General features: G+C 35.9%; 1 protein-coding gene across 8 annotated transcripts in view; it reads right to left on the reverse strand.

Annotated features, from left to right (window-relative positions):
- LOC100881697 (uncharacterized) overlaps positions 1-22,506 on the reverse strand; it is a 497,276-nt gene that overhangs the window by 35,203 nt on the left and 439,567 nt on the right. For all 8 annotated transcript variants that reach the window (XM_076535024.1, XM_076535026.1, XM_076535021.1 and 5 more), the window contains one exon: positions 6,228-6,245. In XM_076535024.1, the coding sequence (XP_076391139.1) occupies positions 6,228-6,245 (18 nt within the window). The remainder of the gene's footprint in view (positions 1-6,227; positions 6,246-22,506) is intronic.

Genomic DNA, 22,506 nt, shown 5'->3' on the forward strand with positions numbered 1-22,506 from the left:
CGCGCGATGTTGCTTTATTAATTTTTTCCCAAGGATGACGCCGAGCATCCTCTTTCTCCGAACCCCGTCCCATTCTTTTTGCTTGGCCGCTGTTTTTCTGACGGACTTTATATTCCGTTCTTGCCCGCCGTTTTAAATATGCAACACGCACGACATACGTACACATGCACACTGTAATAACGCACACGACGTTTCCGAATGCCGTCGGCGACACCGAACACCACCGTGCCAAGAGAGGGAACATCGTGTTCGCCGGGTAAAAAGGAATTGATTGCTTTTGATATCGTTTCCATCCCTGCCTTCCTACAGCGCTTTTTTTACCTTTGCCATTCGCGTGTTTTGTTCGCGGTCGAGCGTGTATCTGCGGCCAATTTCCGGCCAAACCTTTTCCACCAAAACGGTCACCATACTCTACACGTAAATGACCGACAAAGATCGACGAGGTGACGCGAATTCGCGTTCGATTAACTTTCTTGTCGATACTTTTCTATATGGCCGTTACTTCAAAATTTACTGATTACTGAGTTAACACTGTAGATTTACACATGATGTCTCACAGCTAGTATGAGACACTTGCAGCCGAAGTGCGTCACTTTTTCTAGCTTGACTGCGTCATGTATGGGATGAGTGCGTCACGTATAGATTCAGTGCATTGCTTATAGCTTCAGTACGTAACCTGTAGCTTCAGTATGTCATATGTGAGTGCGTCATTTTCAGCTTCAGTGCGTCATATGTAATCTTGAGTGCGTTATATGTAATCTTGAATGCGTCATGTGTATTCTTGAATGCGTCATATGTAAGTTGGGGGCGTCATCTATAGCTTAAGCGCGTCATGTGTAATTTGAACCAGGTTGTGCATCAAGTTTCAGGTATTAAGTATCAGTAACAAGTGTTAGGTTTCAGGTATCAAGTATCAGGTTTCAGTTATTAAGTATCAAGTTCCAAGTGTCAGGTTTCAGGTATCAGGTTTCAGGTACCAAATATCAAGTTTCCTGTATCAAATATCAAGTTTCAAGTATCAAATATCAAGTCTGGTCGTTCGAAGTGAAATTCATTTAGATACAGTCAACTTATACTCGTTGGGAATCTAATGATTCGCGTCGTTTAATCGTCACTTAATATTGCTGACGCTGCGATGCGCATACACTTAGTTCTTAACCCCTTGCCTTATGATTTATCAGGTGCGTCAGTCGGAACTAACTGATCACAGCTACAATATTAAAACAGAGAAGAAAAGTTGAAGTGTTATGTCAATTTTGTATTCGGCAATCCTTGACCGTGCAAATTATAATTGGACTTAAACTCCAAATTGAAGCGTATTCAAAATTCGAGTAAGATTTGTCACGTTTGAAGCGTGCATGTGTGGGTTGAGTGCGTCATGAGTATCTTGAGTGTGTCATCTGTAGCTTGACTGCGTCATCTATAACTTGAGTGCGTCACTTATAGCCTGAGTGTCTCACTTGGAGCTTAAGTGCATCATGTGTGGGTTCAGTGCGTCATGTGTGGGTTCAGTGCGTCATGTGCAGATTCAGTGCACCCTATGTAGCTTGAATGCGTCATCTGTAATTTGAGTGCGTCATTTCTAGCTTGAGTGCGTCATGTGTTTATTGAGTGCGTTGTATGTCTGTTGAGTGCATCATGTGTCTCTAACTTGAGTGCGTCATCTGTAACTTGAGTGTGTCATGTGTAGCTTGAGTGCGCCTGTGTAGGTTGAGTGCCTCTTCTATAATTTGAGTGCGTCATTTATAACTTGAGTACGTCACTTATAGCTTGAATGTGTCACTTATAGCTTGAGTGCGTCATGTGTCTATTAAGTGCGTCACTTATAGCTTGAGTGCGTCATCTGTAACCTGAGTGCGTCATATGTAGCTTGAGTGCGTCACATGTAGCTTGAGTCCGTAGTGGCTGATTATAACCTACCCTAACCTAAACTCTCAACGCACCCAAATTCACATGAATCTCCATCTGTAATTTCATGTCCATGTTTCCAAGATGAAATTTTATAAAAAGCAGCAAAACTACAAGCAGTTTTGTCCCTGTGATATATCGAGAGAACCGGTTCGAACAATATCGGCCATAAGTCTGAACGCAGTTCCCATAATCCTGCCAATCCCGAGTTGCACAGAAAAACCGTTCTCCAAAGCAACTCGAAGATAGGAATCGATACCCGCTGCAATGACCAGATTTATCGCGTGATAAATAGTCTTTAGCAGCCAACGAAACGGTACAAGCGGATCCTAAATTATACGGAAATTCAGTTCTCCAGGGAGTGCGAACAAATAGGAGAAAAATGCCGTTTCAGCCATCTTCATATATGTGTGCGTGCTTCGTGTGAAATACGGGATCTCGAGCGACCACCATGTTTTTACTTAATAAGTATTATCTACCGTCTCGTGAACGTAATCACGTTAGCGTGCACGGCTTTTATGATAATCGCACGTGCAACGACTCTGTAAATCCTCTGCATTCAATCAACGTGCTTCTTGTTCGTTTCTTCGCCAAACAGCTTGATTAATTGCCGGGAATATCTGGAGATTCGCAAAAATAATGATATTGATGGCTTCTATTTTGATTAATTGATTGGGATTTCGTGAAAACATTTCGGAATATTCGTGTTTTTTGAAGTAGGATTATAGGATTGAAAGAAGCACTTCGAAAATTAATTTCGTATAATGTCATTAGTAGTATTAGTTATTAATATCACATCACTGTTACAAAATTTGATTTCCCAACTCTTATATCTGACCAATAAAAACTCGTCTAATTTTAAATCAGATAAATATTTCCCCACAACAAACAAACTCAACGATAAATCCAGCAACACAAGACTTTCAAAAATTTCTAAATAATAAAAACACAACGTCGTGACAACTTATTCGGCGAAATAAATAAATTGTCCCTGAAGAAGCGGTAGAACAGTGGCACGGGGCTTCCTTAATGCACCGGATGATCTTTTAATTAATTATTTAGCCGAGTTATCTCTTGTGCCAGCTTAAATCGCTGTTACTAACGGTTCACGGACCAAGGGAATATCTTTCAGTTATATCAGAAGCGTGTGTATACGTCGCGGAAAAGTCTCAGCATTTCAGTATTAGAAAGTAAAAAGTGCTTTTTAGGGCTTTCAAGAATTTCACAGCGAAGCTTTTAAACGGACAAGCTGAAAAGTTTCTTTGACGATGATACACGAGATCTTACAGTCATTTCGAGGCGAAGCCGAATACGATTTCTCCTACCAAGCGTTCTTACGGCTGACTCTTATCGCGCTGATAAAAGTATAAAATGTGTCACATTCAATTATGTTGTGTGACGAGGTATTTTTAGTTGTTCTTGAAAAGTTTCGAGTGATTTTATAGTTACATTTTTTTTAATTAATTGAGGTATTGTTATTTATTATTGTGGGTTGTGTTTTCGTCAGGTATCATGTTACGTATCACATTGGGTTTCGTGTTACATATCATGTTACGTATCATATTACTTGTCACATTGGATATCATATATCACATTGGATATCGTATTACATATCATATTACGTATCATATTATATATCTCATTGGATATCATATATCACATTGCATATCATATTGCATATCGTGTTACATATCATATTACGTATCATATTATAGATCCCACTGGATATCATATGTCACATTGGATATCGTATTGCATATCATGTTACATATCATATTACGTATCATATTACTTGTCGCATTGGATATCGTATATCACATTGGACATCGTATAACATATCGTGTTACATATCATATTACGTATCATATTATAGATCCCACTGGATATCATATGTCACATTGGATATCGTATTGCATATCATGTTACATATCATATTACGTATCATATTATATATCTCATTGGATATCATATATCACATTGGACATCGTATTACATATCATGTTTCATATTATATTATGTATCATATTACTTGTCCCATTAGATATCATATATCACATTGGACATCGTATTACATATCATGTTTCATATTATATTATGTATCATATTACTTGTCCCATTAGATATCATATATCACATTGGATATCGTGTTACATATCGTGTTACATATCATATTATGTATCATATTACAGATCCCATTGGATATCATATATAACATTGGATATCGTATTGCATATCATGTTACATATCATATTACGTATCATATTACATATCCTACTGTATATATATCCCATTAGATATCATATTACATATCACATTAAATATCATGTTACTCAAATGTAACGTGATATTAGGCACCATATTATGTTTCAACATGTAGAAGTTAAATAGAAGATAATTCTTGAAATTGGCAATATAAGAAGAGCGTCTCCCAACTAATCATTCATTTGCAAATTTAAAAATATGAAACCTTACAAAAGTTGAAAAGTTAAAAAGCCAAAAATCTGAACATACGACAATTTTTAATTTAAAACAGTAAAATCTAATTTTGTTTTTACAACAATCTGGCAGGAGATTAAACAGCGGACGGCAAGCGCGATACGAGGAGAATAATGAATCGCGATAAACGTCCGATCTTGAACTTTTTTTTAACGAACACCGATCAAAAGTATCGACCCGATATGGACACCGGTGGATTTTAATTATTTTCATTTTAATCGAGGCCAAAACGGTAATAAATGCGTCGGTGCATCGATGCGAAATGGTACGCAAAAATAAATTAATAAACTTCAATATTGTTGCTGATATTCCTCGTACGTATCGCGTGCACGAAGCAGAAACAAAACATTCGGGAAACGGTCCGAGATAATAATTGTGATTTATGGTCTGGTAGTCATAATTCCAGCATCGACGGCAAATTATGTGTCTGCTTTTCAAAATTGCGCCAACGCACACGTGTACAAGAACGAAACGTACGGATTTCCTTTATTCATCCGGCAGATACGATTTTATTATTCTTTTTACTTGTACAAGACAAAATTTTAATTCTCCGCGTTCATTAAAGCTGTTTCTCGATACGACGTTAAAACGTCGACAAGTTTAATGATATATTTAAACCCTAGTTAGGATTCTATCGCATTTTATCGCTTCCCTTTTGTATCAATTTGCTTTTGTCCGTAATTAATTCTGACTTTAATTAACGCGATAAAGCCGTTCGGAATTGATATAAGTAGCAAATCAAAAATATTCACATTGTATCAGAATAATTCCATTTTATCCTTGAGTTATCTCGATATCCAGCTTTATTCTCTCTCAAAAGCTTTATAATATTTTTATTACAAAACTCTGTCGGTTTTAAATGAAAAGTTTGATGATTAAAACTTTGTACTGTTTGAAATCTTGATATTTTTAATTTACTATAAGGGTTATATCGATCACATTTGAACGTCATTTTGCTCCAATCAAAATATGTTGTGGTCCATATAAAATTAGGGGGGGTTTAAGTTATCATTTTGCCGGTTTCGAATTTGTTAAGAAATAACAAGCCTTCAAAGTTTGCAATTTTTGCCCACTTTTGCGAAAATAGGCTTCACTTACGAATTTTTTTCTCAGAAACTACTCAACCGATTTAGCTAAATTCTTTTTTGTTTTATTCAAGAAGGATTGGGCTATTTCAAAATATTTTTTTTAATTCCGTCAATTTGTTATAAAATGTTGCAATTGGTCCCAAAGCAAGTTGAACGCGCGACTCGCCTACCTAAAACGGAGGTACCCGTCTTTTCCAGTTTGTAGTGACGTCAGTTTTCGAGTCTCCATTGTTCTGAAGGGCTCATTTTAAAGGGGAAGCTTCAAAGAATATGACCATATTTTTTTTAAATTTAAACCCTTTACGCCCCTCATTGAAAAAAACGCAAAGAAAGAATTTGTTTAAATTTTTCGCCATTTTATAACAAATTGACGAAATTTTAAAAAATATTTTAAAATAGCCCAATCCTTTGTGAATAAGACAGAAAAGAATTTAGCTAAATTCGTTGGGTAGTTTCTGAGAAAAAAATTCGTAAGTGAAGCCTATTTTCGCAAAAATTGCAAACTTTGAAGGCTTGGTATTCCTTAATAAATTCTAAACCGGCAAAATGATGACTTAAACCCCCCTTAATTTCACATGGACTACAACACATTTTGATTAGAGCAAAATCGCATATGGTGGCAGTCAAAAGTGATCGATTTGACCCATAAAGAAATTTGTATAGTTTGGAAAAAATTATGATTAAAATTGAAATGAACTTACATCTGTTGAGCAAAATTATCACCGTTGGACTCACCTGTCGTAATAGTAGTCCCTGTAATCAGAAATATAATCAAGGATTATTAGAGAAATTGTGGAATAATTATACAGTAAATAGTGATATCGAAGAAGTAAAGATACAGAAAATATACGTGTGCTACCGGTGTTACGTTTCGTTCGTATTTTACATATTTTTCATTTTTCACCCGAAACAAATAGTTCGACCGATTCAAACAACTCGATACACGAGATTCATCGAAATCGATATTTCTGTAACATTTTATACGCGACGAGGACAAAATAAACTTCAGAACGAAGGATACGTAATATTTCTCCGCTTTCAAAAATCATGGCTGCAGCGTTAACAAAAACAAGCTGAAATAGCATTGAAACATTTGGAACAGCTAAATAACACGAGGAAATACAATCTGTTTCAAAACAAACAGTGCTTCAAAATTATTTTACACTATGTTTATAAGAGGGAGCAATTAAAATTTGCAAATATAGATTATTAAAATTCTGGTCAAATTTTGAGTGTATTAGGTCATCTAAGAATTTTAAATTAATTGTCAAAAAATTTGGAGAAGGTTATTAATTTAAATCTACAAGTACTAATTTATTGAGAGTCGATTAAAATTTTGGTTGTAGATTTTAGTCACCTAAAAATTTCAAATTAATTATTGAGAATGTTATAAAATACTGATTCAAATCTGCAAATATTAATTATTAAAAGTCTGATTAAAATTTCGATATCTGTCACCCTAGAATTTCAAAGTAATTATTAAAAATTTTATGAAATTGATTCGAATCTGCATATATTAATTCCTGAAAATTCCTCAATCATAATAATAATTATCTAATTGCAAGGTCCACTAAAATTTCGATTGGTAACCCCTTAAAACATCAGATAACTAAATTAATAAAATTGAAATCAAAAAATTACCTTCACAAGAAAATTTCAAAATTAATTACTGACAACCTTCCAAAAAAAAATTACTAAAACTTTGTAAACAAAAATTCTAACAAATTAAAAAAAAAACTAATAAATATTTTCCTCAAAAATAAAAGCCCCTAAAAATGTTGCATCAACGTCCACCTTTAAATTTATAAAACTCTAAAATTGTTAGTGAAAGAAAATTCTCGGGAGACAACGCGATCAAATCAGCGTACAAGCATCGAAATTTTCATCGATCCAGTTTCGATCTTAAACCTCAATTCACAGTAACGATTCAATCGCAGTTAAGTCACACTTCAATCACTGTTTAGTGTCCCAGTGAATCGACTAAAGCACGATAGTGTTCAACTGGCAATCGCGTTTCCAGTGTAGCAAACGACGTTTCAACGGTGATCGAATCGTGACTAGAACTCTGTTGTGTATTAACTCTAAAGACCCCGTTCTGCCTTTGAAATCTAGTGCTTTAAATGCATTTCCTTTGTATCCGAAGATTTTCGTCTTTCCCTGAATTTTCGAACTCTAATTTCCCGGAGTTTTCGTTTCTGGAATTATTTTAATTTATTGCTGCAAATTTTATGTAATTTATAACGTTGGATGGAATAGGAGAAACTTAGATGAATTTTTAAATATTATTGGATGGAACCAAATTTTTGAGTATAACAAGATGGAAGAGACTTAAATTTTACAAGACCTAAATAAATTTTCAAGTACCACAAATACAGAATATGTTGGAAAAGTAACTTTTCAAATTTAAACCAGAACCGAAAACACGAAGATAGGTAAAGGGAGAAATAGAAAGCACCTGAATCTTCGTCTGTCCCTGCATAATTGCCACGATTAGGTTATTTACAGCTAGATAAGCTTACGCGTTTTTATTCGAAAAGCTCGTCGCGATAAGTAACGTTATCGGACATTAGTCCGGGATTAGCGTGAATTACACATTCGTGTATACCTGTATACGTGAAAGAAAATGGTTGAAACCTTGGGTTTCGAATAAGCAACGCGACCAAAGCGACGTTAATTAATCCGTAATCGAATTTCCGATACGCTCACAATGGAATAATTAAAAAGCGTCGAGTATTTAAAGAATATTTACATGGAAATTGATCGATGCCACCGAAGGGTAGGCGACAAGTGCACCGGTAAGTAGTCTATTACGTTTTTTTGTCAGTGGACGTTGTTTGAGACAACGATTTCAAGAGGAAATTGCCAATTACTTCGCTCGTTGTAAATAATTTGAGAGGTTGATACGGTATGTATGTATAGGTGTTGAGCCGTAGCTTGCATCGACGTTTTAATGGACATGTCCGATAAAATAGGTTCAATTAAGTAAGAAAAATCGATGCCACTCTGTCAACTTTCGAGCGTAATTGCGTTCTTCGAATAATTGCCGCCTGACATATGTTGGCTGGGAAAAATCCTATAAAATTACCAGTACGATTCATAAACTTTAATCGATCTTACAACTCAACTTATACAAAATCGCATGAAATAGCTATGCTTCTTGATACCTAATTTTCTAGGTTGATTTTTTAAAAACAATAATTGTCAAGTTAGACATGACCCACTCAAGCTATAGATGACGCACTCAAGATTACATACGACGCACTCAAGAATACAGATGACGCATTCAAGATTACATATGACGCGCTCAAGATTAAATATGACGCACTGAAGAATGCACATGATGCATTCGAGATTACATATAACGCACTCAAGCTAAAGATGATGCATTCAAGCTACATAGGATGCACTGAATCTGCACATAACGCACAGAACCTACACATGACGCACTCAAGCTAGAAATGACGCACTCAAATTACAGATGACGCATTCAAGCTACATAGGGTGCACTGAATCTGCAGATGACGCACTGAACCTACACATGACGCACTTAAGCTCCAAGTGAGACATTCAGGCTATAAGTGACGCACTCAAGTTATAGGTGACGCAGTCAAGCTACAGATGACGCACTCAAGATACTCATGACGCACTCAACCCACATATGCACGCTTCAAACGTGACAAATCCTACTCGAATTTTGAATACGCTTCAATTTGGAGTTTAAGTCCAATTATAATTTGCACGGTCAAGGATTGCCGAATACAAAATTGACATAACACTTCAACTTTTCTTCTCTGTTTTAATATTGTAGCTGTGATCAGTTAGTTCCGCCTGACGCACCTGATAAATCATAAGGCAAGGGGTTAAGAACTAAGTGTATGCGCGTCGCAGCGTCAGCAATATTAAGTGACGATTAAACGACGCGAATCATTAGATTCCCAACGAGTATAAGTGGACTGTATCTAAATAAATTTCACTTCGGACGACCAGACTTGATATTTGAAACTTGAAACTTGATATTTGATATTTGAAACTTGATATTTGATACCTGAAACCCGATACCTGAAACCTGACACTTGGGACTTGATACTTAATAACTGAAACCTGATACTCGATACCTGAAACCTGACACTTGGAACTTGATACTTAATAACTGAAACTTGATACTTGATACCTGAAACCTGACGCCTGACACTTGGAACTTGATACTTAATAACCGAAACCTGATACTTCGAACCTGATACCTGATACATGAAACCCAATACCTGAAACCTGACACTTGGAACTGATACTTGAGACCTAAAACCTGATGCTCAACCTGGTTCACAACCAGCTGTGACTAACAAACCAAAAAATACTCGGAAAATAATAACTCCTTGGTTCCTGCTGTTGTGATAAAGAATTGAAACAATAAATGAAGGAATGAAAAATGGTTAAAGTACCTCCAGAAACCCGTATTGAATCCTAAATAATAATTATTGGTTTAAAGTAATAACTTTGTTACGGATTAATCGAAGCATACAGGAAGGAAATGGCTGATAATGAAAGGTCGAAGGGGACTAATCGAATTGGTGCAAGATCGGCCAAAAGAAAAGTGTTTCGGTCAATAAACGGTCCATTAGTTTCCGTTTAAATACACGATTTCTGCCGGTGAAAGAGAGAAAACGAAGGACGTTGACCATGAAATGCCGACGAAAGGATCGAACTCCGGTAGAAAATTGCCAATTACTTTGATTGCTTTGCTTTAGGACTCCGCAACCTCCTTTTTACTTTGCGATACTCTCTCTCTCTCTCTTTCTTTACTCTTATATTAATGTAAATTGCACGGAAATATCTTGCTAGACTTTTGATACTTGTCAACAAAGACAAGTTTAAAATTAAACGAAGAAGCTTGGCATCGAGTGCTTTTGAATGATATTATATCTTGAATATTGTATCTTGCTAATAATGGTAGCTAACTGCGACGGTAAGTAAAACTGTTGTAATACAATTGGAGGCAATTGGATTGAGCTTTCGCTTCTGAATTAATTTTAGGAAGACGTTACAAATTCAATAATCCCAAAATTCCCTATTCCTCAAATTTTCTATTTTCCAAATTTAGTATCTTATAAATTCCTCAGTTCTCAAGTTCTTTATTTCCCAAATTTGCAATCTCCCAAATTTTCTAGGTTCCAAATTAGCTATCTCTCCAACCACCTAGTCCCAAAATTCCTTATTTCCCAAATTCGCAATCTTTCAAATTCCCAAGTTCCTAAATTCTCCACATTCCAAAATTCCTATTTCCCCATCTCTTCAATTCCCAAATTCGTCAAATTCCGAATACTCCAACGTCCAAATCCTTTAATCCGCAAATTCCCCAATTCTCCCCAGGAAATTCCACGTTGCGCTGAAATATACATCGAAGTTCGATCGATACCGACAATTCCGGAGCAACGAGGTCAACTATAAACGATCGCCGACAAGAAAGGTGAGAGTTGATAGAATGTAGATCAGCAATGCAATATATAGAGATTTCGTTATTGCATTCGGTATCTAGGACACAAATGCGTTTGAATAATTAACCGCTTTATATCGGAACATCCGTCCGTCGGTCACAACACCTTGGACCTTAAAAAAAAATTTAATTTCCTCTAAAAAACATCGCACGTCAGATTTCATCCTCAAATATTCAAGTTTTCATTCAAAGACAATCCATGAATTTTTTTTTAATACTTTTTAGTGTTTTTCATTATTAAATTATAATTTTGCCAAAGATATGGTGTACTTAACATTTAATATGTAAGAGTTCCACGCGTGGGAATTTAACGCGTAGGGATTCCACGCATACGGATTTAACGCGCAAGAATTCCACGTGTGGAAATTTAACGCGTAGGGATTTAACGTGTCAGAATTCCACGCGTGAGATTTCCACGCTTGAGAATTTAACGCGCAAGAATTCCACGGGTGGGAATTTAAGGCGTGAGATTTCTACGCGTGGGAATTTAACGCTCAAGAATTCCACGCGTGGGAATTTAACGCGTAGGGATTCCACACGTAGGGATTTAACACGTAACAATTCCACGCATGGGGATTTAACGCATAAGAATACCACGCGTGGAAATTTAACGCGCAGGGATTCCACGCGTGGGAATTTAACGCGTAGAATCTTGACGCGTTAAATCCCTACGCGTTAAATTCGCACGTGTGGGGAGTCTCGCGCGTTAAATTCCCACGCGTAGAAATCTCACGCGTTAAATCCCTTCGCGTGGAATCCCTACACGTTAAATTCCTACGCGTGGAATTCTTGCGCGTTAAATTCCCAAGCGTGGAAATCTCACGTATGGAATTCTGACACGTTAAATCCCTACGCATTAAATTCCCGCGCGTAGAAATCCCTACGCGTTAAATTCCTACGCGTGGAATTCTTGCGCGTTAAATTCCCAAGCGTGGAAATCTCACGTGTGGAATTCTGACACGTTAAATCCCTACGCGTTAAATTCCCACATGAGGAATTCTTGCGCGTTAAATCCCTTCGCGTGGAATCCCTACACGTTAAATTCCCACGCGTAGAATTCCCACGCGTTAAATTCCTGCTCGCGGAAATCTCACCCGTTAAATCCCTACGCGTTAAATTCCCACGCAATGAATTTCTACGCGTACGAAAGCCACTATAGTGGACCCTTTCACCTTTAAAGCCACTATAGTGAACCAGTATATTGTTTTCGCAATATTCCCACTTCCCCATTCAATTTTCATCACCTTTGTCGACCAACTATCGATCGAGTAGCGCAAAAAATTGTCGAAAAGCGATCGCGCATTTCATGACCCAGTCTGAATATTATTCGCCGGTCGAAAACGTAACTACGACAGTTCCAGTTCGTACACCGGTTGGACACGAATAGGAAAATCGACTGACGATCGTCGGAGCGAATAATTTCAAATACAGGGTTCGGCAAAAAAAAAAAAATGCCAACTTTATTCAGACTATTACCTGATAAATTCACGCGAAAATGCCGATGTAAAGGAGAGCGAACATAGGAAAGAAAAGCAAAATCCGTGCGGTATGAAACAATTTCTAGTGAACTAGAAACAGCGGGTTCCACGGTTTAAACAAATGCGTATGTGTGTACAATATAATATTTTTATACGACCATTTCATATTCACACTTTCAGCAAAAAATATGCGTCCGGGCAATTTATGGCGCTCGAGAACCGGCAAATATAAAATACTCGTATTGTTCGTTATATTTGACCGCGTTCTCATGGCGAAAAAAAAGAGAACGCCAGGAATAGCCGGTGATTTATGCGAGGAAAATTTTGCTTCGACGAAACCCGTTCGCTCGAATTTAAACGCTTTCTGAAAGCATTTTTTAACATCTTGGATTAACTTATATGTTACCGGTCTCGCTTCAGTAATTATAACGCGCCAGAGAATTTTTAATTTCATGAAATTTCACCCGGGGAGACACTTTCAACTTCGTAAAATTTCATTTTAGAAAATAGCCTCGCGATGTTTTTTGTCCAGGACATTTTTATTGGTTTAAATATATCGTGCGATTATTTGAAATTATTTTCGAACCGCACTCGATCCCTCGAATTCGGCCGCGTTCGTGTTTCATTTCGATGATTGAATCGCGGTAGATCGTTCACTTAAATCGGGAACAAACTTCCGAAGTTTTAATTTAATAAAATCATCTGACAAGTTACACGGTAAATAGAAATGACGAGAATTACGGGAAAAGCGTTTCACTCTGATAAAAAGCATCGGCTCAAGTTTAAATGTTTTTTATCGCGTTCTGAAACCGTTTTAAATTCGCATTTGATTGCAGCTTTCAATCTATGCGCGTCCATTACCTTTCGTTTTAATAAACAGAGACTGTATGGTACATCGTTTGCATAAATTAATGAGAACTAATTTTCGCGGATTAAAATTTGGTTGAATTGGACGGTAAATAAAATTCACTGAAATGAACAAAAATTGCGCATCGATGAAAGGCATCGGTTCGAAATTATATAAATTTTACAAACTTTCAGAACTGCCTTTGACCCGTGGATTGCACTCATATGTTTATAAATTTCATTGCAGTAACAAAATTTTAAATTTTTTAAATTATAAAATGTAAAATTCACGTACCGATGTTTGAGCTTTTAATAAATTTTTAATACTTCGAAACTCTTTAAGTATGCAATTTTTTAATGTTGAAATAAACGAAATCATAAATTCTCGTAGTTTACAAATTTCCCTAGAACTAGAATTTCCCTAGTTCCCAAAACCCCCAAGTTTCAAGACTTCCCTAGTTCCAAAATTTCCCTAAATTCCAGATCACCTAGTTTCCAAATTTCCCTAGATTCCAAATCACCCTAATTCCAAATTTCCCTAGATTCCAGATCCCCTTAGTTCCCAAATTTCCCTAAATTTCAAATCCCACTAATTTCATATTTCCCTAGATTCTAGATCCTCTAGTTCCCAAATCTTCCTAGTTTCCAAATCCCACTAATTCCATATTTCCCTAGTTCCAAAATTACCCTAGATTCTAGATCCCTCTAGTTTCCAAACTTCCCAAGATTCCAAATCACCCTAATTCCAAATTTCCCTAGATTCCAGATCCCCTAGTTCCCAAATTTCCCTAAATTTCAAATCCCACTAATTCCATATTTCCCTAGTTTGAAAATTTCCCTAGATTCTAGATCCCCCAGTTTCCAAATTTTCCTAAATCTCAAATCCCACTAATTCCATATTTCCCTAGATTCTAGGTCCACTAGATCTCAAATTTCCCTAGATTCCAAATCACCCTAATTCTAAATTTCCCTAGATTCCAGATCCCCCTAGTTCCCAAATTTCCCTAGTTTCCAAATCTCCTAATTCCATATTTCTCTAGTTTCAAAGTTTCACTAGTTTCTAAACTTGCCTAGTTCCAAAATTCCCCTAGTTCCAAAATTCCTCTAGTTCCAAAATTCCCTAGTTTGGAAATTCCTCTAGTACCTAAAATTATTTAGTTCCAAAAATTCCTATAGTTCCCACATTCCCTAGTTAGGAAATTACTTTATTTCTCAATTCCTTAGTTTCAAAATTCCCTAGATCCCCAATTCTTCAGTTTTCCAACATGCAAGGTTCCAAATTTCCTAGATTCTAAATTTACCTACTTCGTAAATTTCTTATCTTTTAAATACCCAGATAGCCAAATGTTCGAATTCGCAAATTCCCAAATTTCCACTTTCCCAAAATTTGAAATTTCTACGCCGCCAAATCTCCATAGATCCAAATTCAAAATTCAAAATGCTTTCAAGTCGTGAAGTTTGCGATTGGAAAATTGTTCACCTCTCGCCACTCCCCTTTTATTAAAAACAGCCGGTGTTAAATGATCAATATCCCCTTTCACATATTAAATATTATATTTCAATATTTAACGAGTCACCCGCGCATCAGAAATCTCTGCCATTAGTCATATTTCCGCGACTCGTAGAAACAAAAAATATATAACAAGCGAACCGGTGCAAAATAATACAAATCCTGAAATAATAATTTCAGAATTACGTCACGGGCGTATCGAAGATACGAGAGTTAATAAAATGAAGACCTTGAATGTCGTACCGGAAAATCGCAACCGAATTCATTGAAAAGATACGAAACACGCACGATACTATAATGGCGTAATTATGGGAGCCGATTGTTTTGTTGTATTCATCGTTATTCGCGGTAACGGCTTTTATTCCGCACATTCTTTTCGAACGAACAATATATGCTGTCCGCGATTATTCACCGTGGCTGTCTGCAAGCGAGAATTAATGTATTTCACATACAAAAGCGAATTAAATTAAATATCAGACATTAAGGAAATTAATTACGCTAGCCGCTTTCCTTTATTACATTCTTCACCCCTGTAGGAAATAAAGTCGATAGGTTTACAAGTGAAAAATGCCGATTGTCAGGCGCGATGGATTTAATTCACTCGAAAATGTATAATATTATTTATTCGGTTCGTCGCGTTCATATCGGATCGATTTAAATGCATCGATTTTAAATATTCATTCACGGACGCACACTGTCAACGAGTCCAACTCATCTGTGCTTAATTTACGTTGCTTTAATTAACGAACGAGCTCGAGTACCTGTAATTCCCCTTAAACAACGCGTAAACGGTTTTAAATTTCATTAAAAATCGTTTAATTTACTTCGTTCACGAAAACCGTATGCTAATAGCGATGTGGGTATCATTTCAAAAACGTGCTTTGCAATTGTACTTTCAGTTTCTAAATTTTATTTGTATCTTTTATTTGGTGCCATTTTTATTACATCAATTTACCATACACGTATTTTGCGGAAGGATTTTAATATAAGGATACATATGTGGATATTTAACATATGGATACATGTATGCATATTCACGTATGAGTACACATATGTATATTTAACATGTGGATGCATATGTGTATGTTTGACAATGAATACACATATGCATAGTCGACATAAGAACACGTATGTCTGTATTTAATATATGAATACACATATGCATACTCAACACAAGAATACATATGTGTATGTTTAACATAAAGGTACTATATTTGTATAATTAACATATGGATACATATATGTATATTTAACATATGGATACATGTATGTGTATTCACGTATGAGTACACATATGTATATTTAACATGTGGATACATATGTGTATGTTTGACAATGAATACACATATGCAAAGCCGACATAAGAACACATATGTCTGTATTTAATATATGAATACAAATATGCATACTCAACACAAGAATACATATGTGTATATTTAACATAAAGGTACTATATTTATATAATTAACATATGGATACATATATGTATATTTAACATATGAATACATGTATGAATATTAATCATATGAATACACATATGCATACTCAACGTATGAACACATATGTCTATATTCAACATATGAACACATACGTCTATATTCAACATGTGAACACATATGTCTATATTCAACATATGAATACACATATGCATACTCAACGTATGAACACATATGTCTATATTCAACATATGAACACATACGTCTATATTCAACATATGAACACATATGTCTATATTCAACATATGAACACATATGTCTATATTCAACATATGAATACACATATGCGTACTCAACATATGAATACATATGTCTATATTTAACATATGTATACACATATGTATATCAATCATAAGAATACACGTATTACCATGTAATTAAGAATAACATATCCAGCATATAAGTACACATATGCAACACATAATTTTGAATATATCCAGTGTCTGGGCAGATTGAAAATGAGCTACGTATAAGGCACGAGACATTAGATAGACATTGTAATTAACGTTACAACGTGATAATAAGGCATCGGCAATTGCCGAGGCTATTACTTATATGTAGTCCAATATCAGTGATGTTGATAGCGAAGCATCCAAGATCAGAATAACCGATAGTATCGACGCATACACTGTTTATATCGGACAAGACGTGACAGGAAATTTAATAGCGATTAAGTACTCTCTAACTTCGTTAATACATGAAGTAGCAGAGTTAATTAAATTCGGTCGTAACTACTTCCCTCTTACAAAATACTCGTTGCATTGCAAAATTTGTTGTGTTCTAAATTGCTAAATAATTTTTAAATAGTTTGTAGCTGAATTGTGACTAGCTTTTGGTGAATTTTGATAAATAGTTGAACACGAAAGATGGAGTCAACAATTTGGAGTATGATAAAATATGAATGTACCTTTTGTATATTTATATCGTAAATTTCGGTCAGATCTAGTAATGTAATAATTTCGTGATTCCTCGAAGCAGATTCGATATATTTTACAATTCTGAAGCTGGCAAATCGGATTTTAAAGGGTTCGAAGACCTCATGTGCGCTCTCTGTTAAACCACACAAAAGGGGAATCTTTGATTTCTCACGTAGGAAGGAGACGGCCACGGTTTCCTGCAGCTACCATTGACTCGTTATCGTAACATTATCGGTGAATGGTCAAAAGGGTCGCGGGAAAAGCAGCGAACGTAGAAAAGAAGAACTCCGATGGAAAAAGGAAAACATTGAGAGTTCCAGTGGTCACGGAAGAAACAAGAAAAGAGAGTGTACAAGGCGGAGAGAGACAGAAAGGTTGGTAAGAGGTGAAAATAGAATACGAAGCGAGGGAAAACTCTTGAATGCGATCGAACGCTGTTTCGACGACGTTCAGTTTCCAGAAATCTTTATACGTGATTTGTTAGATAATCAATATCGGAAATTTGCTTTTCGAAAAATCGGGAAACCCAAATTTGTTCGTATTGTATATTTCATGACATGAAACAATTCTAAAATACGTTGATTTAAAACTTAAACAACGAAAACTTGTACATGCTAGCACCTTTTATCAAGGTTTTTAATACATGATGATCGATTGTTGAATTGTGTAAACAATGGGCAGTCAAATAATGATCTTTTGATAGGTTATGTTATGTACAAAATCAAAATCAAATTAAAAATCATGACAGAAAAGTATCTTCAAATGACACTTATGATACATCAAATTAAAGGCTAAAGTACAAGGAAAATTGCTGTATACAAGCACCTTTCATTAGCGTGCTCAATAAATAATAATCGATTATCAAATATTGTAAACAATGGGTATCCACATGATGCTATTTTAATAGGTTACGTCGTTGCTTAAAAAGTCAAATGAAAATTCATGACAGGAAAGTATCTTGAAACGACCCTTGTAATATATCAAATTAAAGGTTAAAGTACAAGGAAAATTGCCATATACATGCACCTTTGATTAACGTGCTTAATAAATAATAATCGGTTGTCAAATATTGTAAACAATGGGTATCCACATGATGCTATTTTAATAAGTTACGTCGTTGCTTAAAAAGTCAAATGAAAATTCATGACAGAAAAGTATCTTGAAACGACCCTTGTAATATATCAAATTAAAGGTTAAAGTACAAGGAAAATTGCCATATACATGCACCTTTGATTAACGTGCTGAATAAATAATAATCGGTTGTCCAATATTGTAAACAATGGGTACCTACATAATGACATTTTAATAGATTACGTCGTTGCATGAAAATTCAAATGAAAATTCATGATAGAAAAGTATCATGAAATAACCCTTACAATACATCAAATTAAAGGTTTAAGTATGAGGAAACTTCCTGTATACATGCACCTTTCATTAACGTCTTCAATACAAAATGGCTGACTTAAATGTACGAGCCCATCCCAATGAAACTGATGTTTATTAACGAATCTCGTTATTGAAGTCTGATTTTTCATGACATAAAAGTATGACAAAATGCCGCTTACGATATATCAATTTAAAGCTTAAAATATGTCGAAAACAACCCCATAAATGCACCCTCGCTAAAAGCAATAAAAATATCTAGAACGAATAAGAATTCAATTTCAATACTTCAATACCCAGCACTCGAACAGAAAATTCGCAACATCATAAAGCCAAATGGACGTAAATTATGTTTATTCGAAACTCTCCACCGAGGTAATTGAAATAATATATATTTAATGCGATGCAGCAACACGCCCTAAGCTCATTCGTGATTCTATTATCGTGTGTAAAATATCCACGCTTTGTAATGCCTTAAACTTTTATTCCCATCGAGTGTACATCCATAGGGAACGTATGAATTTTCCTGGAAAACTCATCCCGTTATTTCATTATTACTATGAATCGTATAAAGGAGGTGCATCAGTAGAAACAGCACAATGCTCAGAAGGCGTAAGACGAGGAAAAAAACAAGCTCAACTCGATAACAAGGAAGAAACCTCTCTTACTATATTCCCAACTTCATAATTCCCATCTTTGACTTTCCTTTGTGGTAATATTTTATCTTCCAACGCAAAGATATTACAATTCTCTTTTACTAATTTTTATTACCTTGTATTGTACTTTTTTTACAATTTTATTTGGTCATAGCTTCACATTTTCAAACTTTGCATTCCTCAGATTGCATTTTTCGGTTCAATGAAAATTTGAAAATTTACTGGGAAGTTCAAGGATTTCTGAATTTATGGATTTGTAAATTTTTAGTGAATCATAAAGAATTCAAAGAATTTCGTGAATGAAAGATCCAAGGTTTTGTGGTCTTCTGGAAGAGAGTAGCATAAATCAGTACAATCTACTATCAATCAGTTTGAATGCTTGTAAATACCCTGTGAAGTATTCGCACGACTTTTCCGTAAAAATTGTGCAAGTCCCTGTCGTAATATATCAAGTTCACCGTTCTAAAATTCCGGTAGTCCGGGTGTTGACAGGCCTGGCCGAAAAAGGATTGTATCGGGATGACCAAGTGAAAATGGTTGACCTTCTCGGATATCTGTCTTCTCGGTTGAACCACCGAACAGACCGACGGGTGTTCTTTTTTCGTTTCCTATCGGTTCATCCCTATCCCAGGCCATTGCACATAGGTAGGACCGTATACAACGAAATGGAGTCAGCAGGGAATGACGATGGCTGGATTAGCCTAGAGGCACGTGCTGTGGACACCATTCTCCACTTCGCTTGAGTGCTCGAAAATCACGTTCACGCTGAACTCAGCCAGAAAACAGACTCCGACGATTCACGCATTCTGATTCAGCTTATCCTATGGCCTCCACCCGATCTGCGTTCCTACGAACATCAACCTGAATTCCTGGTTGCCACTGTATTAACATCAGCCAACTGGAAGCGTTTTATGCGCTGCTGGAACGCGTGAACAGCCTTACGAATCGAATCTGCCTATTTTATTCCCGCCATTTTTTTAATGGCTTTTGACCACCTGATGATTGCTCTTTTGTTTCGTTTTGTGGGTAGGCGAGTTTAGGATTTTGGGAAATTTGGGGTTTTGGGAGGTTTGGGATTTTGGGACGTTTGGGATTTTGGGAGATTTGGGATTTGGGGAGATTTGGGGAGATTTGGGGTGATTTGGGATTTGGGAAAACGGGGGTTTGAGAGAATTGGAATTTGGAAGATTAGGGATTGGGGAAAGTTGGGATTTGGGAAAATTGGGATTTGTAAAAATTGGAATTTGGGAGATTTGGGATTTTGGAAGATTTGGGATTTTGGGAGATTTGGAATTTGAGAGAATGGAAATTTGGGAGATTAGGGATTTGGGAAAGTTGGGATTTGGGAAAATTGGAATTTGGGAGATTTGAGATTTTGGAAGATTTGGGATTTTGGGAGATTTGGAATTTGAGAGAATGGAAATTTGGGAGATTAGGGATTTGGGAAAATTGGAATTTGGGAGATTTGGGATTTTGGAAGATTTGGGATTTTGGGAGATTTGGGATTTTGGGAGATTTGGAATTTGAGAGAATGGAAATTTGGGAGATTAGGGATTTGGGAAAATTGGAATTTGGGAGATTTGGGATTTTGGGAGATTCGGGATCAGGGAAAATTGGGATTTGGGAGAATTGGAATTTGGGAAAATTGGAATTTGTGAGAATTAGAATTGGGGAGATTTGAGATTTTGGAAGATTTGGGATTTTGAGAGATTTTGAAGTTTAGAGGTGGATGTTAAGTGCACTTTCAACTGTGACAATTTTGTGTCAGGTATTTTTGGTGACGTCAGATGCTATTTCGAATGTGGAACACCTGATGATCCTTTATTTCTTTATCTGATTAGATGGAGTGTGATCAAATTTGGGACATTTAAGTGGGGTATTTCTGGATATTTAGAAACCTAGAGATGTATGTTAAGTGCACTTTAAACTCTGACAATTTTGTCTCAGGTATTTTTGATAATGTCAGATACTGTGTCTAATGGATGTGGACTATCTGATGATCATTTCCTTATTTGATTATATAGTAAGTTTTCAGGTTTGAACAATTTCTAGATTTTGAAATTTTCAGGTTTGAGCAATTTTTAAATTCCCAAAAAACATCTGACTTCACAGTGAATTCGAGAGTATCGATAGCGAAGAGAAAATTGGAAATCTGATTGAAAGAAGATGTCGGTGTAACGGTGTTTCGATTTAATAGCAGAAAGCAGTTCGTTTGTTTTCGAGCGATAGCCAATATTGGCTGTCACGGGTTAGTTCCTCTAAATTCGCGTAGAATGTACCCACGGGATTCCGATATGGGAACACCAGATTGACGAGCACTCTGTAATAATTGTGATGGCTACGTACACGTACGTGCCATCGTTGAGGAGGAGTTGAAAACTTGTCAGAGAATTATAGGCTCGTGGCGAAATACCTCTGACTGGAAATGTACGTTTCACGCTGAAATTAATCGATTAAATGATTTGTCGATAATAAATCAGCGTTACCGGTGTTAATATTTCACTCGTCGGATTACAATTTTAGCTCGTAATTGTTCCATATTCAAATTAGAGTTTCATCCAATTTCACTGTCATTTATTTTTACAATTATTACAGAATTTATTCTTACAATTATTACAAAATTTATTCCTCAGATTAATTACAGAATTTATTCTTCAAAATTAATACAAAATTTATTCTTTAAAATTTTACATGTGATCAGCACATTTCTTCAGCAACTTCAATAATAAACATTCGATAATTTTATCAACAATTTTTAAAATAACTATGCATTTATATTTATTATGAGATACAAACACTTTTATTTTTTACACATATGAACGCTTTGTCCTTCGAATTAAAATGCGTTTATTAAATTCCGTGAGTACAAAGGTGACCATTTTAAAACGCGTACCAACATTAGAATGCGAGAAAAATCTTCGAAGGATGTTGAATTTTGAGAAGACAGGATCTTCTCGAGGCAAGCAAGAATTGTAGGCTAGAAAGGGAATCGTACCTGGTCAGACGATCTGACTTTCCGAACGAGTGATATTAAAATGTATTGGATGGCGAACTATCACCTTTACGGGGCTTTTATTGAAATTCTTCAAGGCGATCTTGAAAAGAATTCCTTTCTCTGGCTCGACTCATCCGTTAAGTCACGCCTGCGGAATGATTACAACGTAGGGGAGACCCTTATAACGTAATTTCGATCGAAAAGAACATGCGTGAGAAAATGGGGCTTCGGGAAACTAATTA

This window comes from Megachile rotundata, chromosome 8 (assembly GCF_050947335.1).
Source record: "Megachile rotundata isolate GNS110a chromosome 8, iyMegRotu1, whole genome shotgun sequence".
Classification (NCBI taxonomy): domain Eukaryota; kingdom Metazoa; phylum Arthropoda; class Insecta; order Hymenoptera; family Megachilidae; genus Megachile; species Megachile rotundata.